Source organism: Talpa europaea (assembly GCF_964194135.1).
Source record: "Talpa europaea genome assembly, chromosome: 12".
Lineage (NCBI taxonomy): Eukaryota > Metazoa > Chordata > Mammalia > Eulipotyphla > Talpidae > Talpa > Talpa europaea.
In genome coordinates this window covers 24,058,292-24,061,986 of record NC_140079.1, presented here as the reverse complement: position 1 = coordinate 24,061,986, position 3,695 = coordinate 24,058,292, and the positions used below count along the sequence as shown (strand labels likewise).

General features: G+C 36.4%; 1 protein-coding gene across 1 annotated transcript; it reads left to right on the top strand.

Moving 5' to 3' along the window:
• Positions 1–209: 209 nt before the first annotated feature.
• Positions 210–1,145, top strand: LOC311182131 (olfactory receptor 8B8-like; the record flags this gene model as incomplete). The annotated part of the gene is made up of 1 exon (XM_084250730.1): positions 210–1,145. One exon carries the CDS (start codon positions 210–212, stop codon positions 1,143–1,145), a length of 936 nt encoding a protein of 311 aa, XP_084106856.1.
• Between the last annotated feature and the right edge of the window lie 2,550 nt (positions 1,146–3,695).

Genomic DNA, 3,695 nt, shown 5'->3' with positions numbered 1-3,695 from the left:
CAGGCCTTGCTGTGGCGGTAAATTTCACCCACAGTCACTAGGATGGCTTCAGGCACTTGGGGACCATGAAAATAGACACAGGTATGTGGAAATACGAGTATTTTGAAGTTCAAAAATCTTTCTGTTCAAATGCCATTCTTAAGAATGTTTATGCTCTTTCATTGAGCAAATCTTGTCTTTCTCCTCAGCCCAGACCCTCCTAGAGGAGAATGGCTGCCGATAACATCTCTTCTGTGACGGAGTTTATCCTCGCAGGCTTAACCGACCAGCTGAGTCTCCAGCTCCCCCTCTTCTTCCTGTTTCTAGGTTTCTACGTGCTCACCATGGTGGGGAACCTGGGCTTGATCACCCTGATTGGACTGAACTCTCACCTTCATATCCCCATGTACTTTTTCCTCTTGAACCTGTCCTTCATAGATTTCAGTTACTCCACTGCCATCATCCCCAAAATGCTGATGAGCTTTGTCTTAAAGAAGAACAGCATCTCCTATGCAGGGTGTATGACTCAGCTCTTCTTCTTTTGTTTTTTTGTTTTTTCTGAGTCCTTCATCCTGTCAGCGATGGCATATGACCGCTATGTTGCCATCTGTAAACCACTGATGTACACAGTCACCATGTCCCCTCAAGTGTGTTTGTACCTTTTGTTGGGTGTCTATGGCATGGGTGTTTTTGGGGCTTTTGCCCATACAGGAAATATGTTGATTCTGACCTTTTGTGCTGACAACCTTATCAATCACTATATGTGTGACATCCTTCCCCTTCTTGAACTCTCCTGCAACAGCTCTTACATAAATATACTAGTGGTATTTATTGTTGTGACTATTGGCATTGGGGTGCCCATTGTTGCCATCTTTATCTCTTATGGTTTCATTATCTGCAGCATTTTCCGTATCAGCTCCAATGAAGGAAGGTCCAAAGCCTTTAGTACTTGCAGTTCCCATATAATTGCAGTTTCTCTTTTCTTTGGGTCAGGAGCTTTCATGTACCTCAAACCTCCTTCTATTTTACCCCTTGACCAGGGTAAAGTGTCTTCCCTGTTCTATACCATTGTGGTACCCATGTTCAACCCATTAATCTATAGCCTGAGGAATAAGGATGTCAAATTTGCTTTGAAGAAAACCTTGGGCAGAATATCCATCTCTTGAAAAAAATATTAGAGATTGGAAAAAAATATACTTTTTTACTAGTGAAGATGATGATTTTAATGAGGAAACCAAGCTTCATGCTTGCTTTCTGTGCTATATACAGAGGAATTTTAACTCTTCCCCCAAATGGATTTATTTCCCTTCATCCTGCATGCATCCTTGCTTATTTTATGAAAATTGTTTCTACAATTACAGAATTTTCAATATTGAACAGGATCTAAAAATCATTTAATCCCATGCTTTTATGTTAGATTTCATATATTGGTGACTCAAATTTTTTTGTGTTGTGCAAGGACATAAAGCTACCTAGTACCAGAGATGGGACCGTAATCACAGTTTGAATCCCAATCCAGTTTGTTTTTCTTTGTGCCATGTTTTCTTGCCTCTTTTCTTTCTTGGAAGATTTCATTTCACATGTTAGTTGACCTGGCACATTTAAACTGTGAATATATTCACAGTAATTTCATGCTACTTTTCACAGGATAATTTTAATATATAGCATTTTGCAAGAGAGTAGGAGGTGAAACATTTTGTTGAGTTGGTCTTGGAAAAATGACAAGATCAGTGTTTGATGAATTTTGTAGTGTGTAAGAGGGGTGTATGTTAGCTTTCAGCTAGAGGCAAGTGTGGGGACCACTGACGTGGTGGGTGGAGCTATAGGGACATAGTTTAGTGAATTAGAACTTCTCTGGGAGAGAAATGTAATTTATGGGGTATAAAGTTGTTGGGTAGAGGTGGCATATATTATTTTGAGACTGACAAAGATAGAATTTGGAAACTCATTTCAAGGGTTGCTGTGGTTATGGACCAAGTTAATTGAGAATAGTACTATCTGATGTGGTAGCCACTAATCATGTGTGGCACTGAGCACTTGAAATGTGGACATCCAAATCAAGACATACTATAAGTGTGCAATGTAAGTGTAAAATACACACCTGATCTTTGAAGAATTAATATGGAAAAATAATGTAATATATTTCGTTGGTAACTTTTGAAACACTGACTACTTGGAGTGATAACATTTTGGATATATATAATGAATAAAATATCAACTGAAGTGAATTTTTATGTGTAGTTTTTTTAATATATGTACTAGAAAGTTTAAACATATATGTAGCTTGCATTATATTGCTACTGGGTGACACTGGTGTGGTGTGGAGAATGTAACAGAATACTAGATGGTTGTGAGTACACATCATTATTGGCCAGCACCAAGCTGCTGTTTATTAAGAGTCAACTGCTACTGAATTTTCAAAAACGCAGATAGTCATGATATTCTAATAATGGGGCATATGGGAAAGGGGTGGTGATTTCAGGATAAGTTCATAAATCCACAATATCGCGTACTAAGTATAACTTTAAAAAATCAAAAGAACAATTTTTGCTCTATACTCACCATTAATGGTAAAAGTTCTTTGAGAAGTAATGATAGGTGAAGTGCTGGGGAAATATTTTGACTTATAGAATTTTAATTAGGAAAGTTTCTCTTCTATTAGAAGATACAAGCTGGGATAAATGTTTAATTTTACCTTTTGATTCCTTTCCTTGTTGTTAGAATGGAAAGAATAAACTTAAAGGGAGGATTGTATTTTAGATGATATTAAATAGAACCCTGAATTCAGGAATGAAGAGTTCAGGAATAGAGTTGGTATACTAGGTATGTAGTACAGTGTAGGTGATGAAAGAAATAGAAATCTTTTTTCCTTTATTGAACTTATTTAAAACATGTAATCATTCATAAGTATATAGTTCATTGAAGTTTGAGGTGCCTGATGTGGTTCGTTAATCCCGTATTCCTCTGGGAGAACCCAGTAGCCTGGGATTTGGGGTTCCTTGCTGGGTTCTTTTTCTCTCCTACCCATTTTGGTGTGGTCTCTTGCCCCTCATTGTAGAGAAATTGATCAGTTCATTCTCAGATCATTTCCACAAGGAATTGTTCCATATCTGAGTGTGCTTGGTGTCTATGGGAGGATGTTAGCCCAGGATCTTTCTGCTCCACCATCTTGTCTTGTGTCCTATTTTTCTATCTTGATGCCAGTACCACTCAGTTTTGCTTACTGTAGACTAACATTAGTTCTTGATATCAGCATGTTTTTCACCATCATTCACTTTTTAAAAGTTTTTGTTCTTTTACATCTTTTGAATTTCCATATGAACTTTAGAATAGGACTGCCTACTTACCTATAGTCTCTCCAAAGTAGTATAGTCTCAATTTTTTAAATTTTCCAATCTGATAGGTAAGAAACAGTCTTATAGTATTGTTATAATTTGCATTTCTCTAACAATAAGGAAGATGGGGATGTTTTCATGTAACTGATGTCTATTGGTATTACTTTTTATATGGACTTTCGCCAGTTTTCTCTTAGATTTTGATGTTCTCAATTTTTAAGGGAATTTTTATTTATCTTAGGTATAGATTATATATTTTTTGACTTTTGATTTTCCTTAAACTTTTGTTGTTTCTGGATTTTAACCATGGATAGAAATGTTTTCTTCTTCAGTTATGAAGAAATTCACTCATTTTTTTTCATAATGTTTGTATAATTTCAT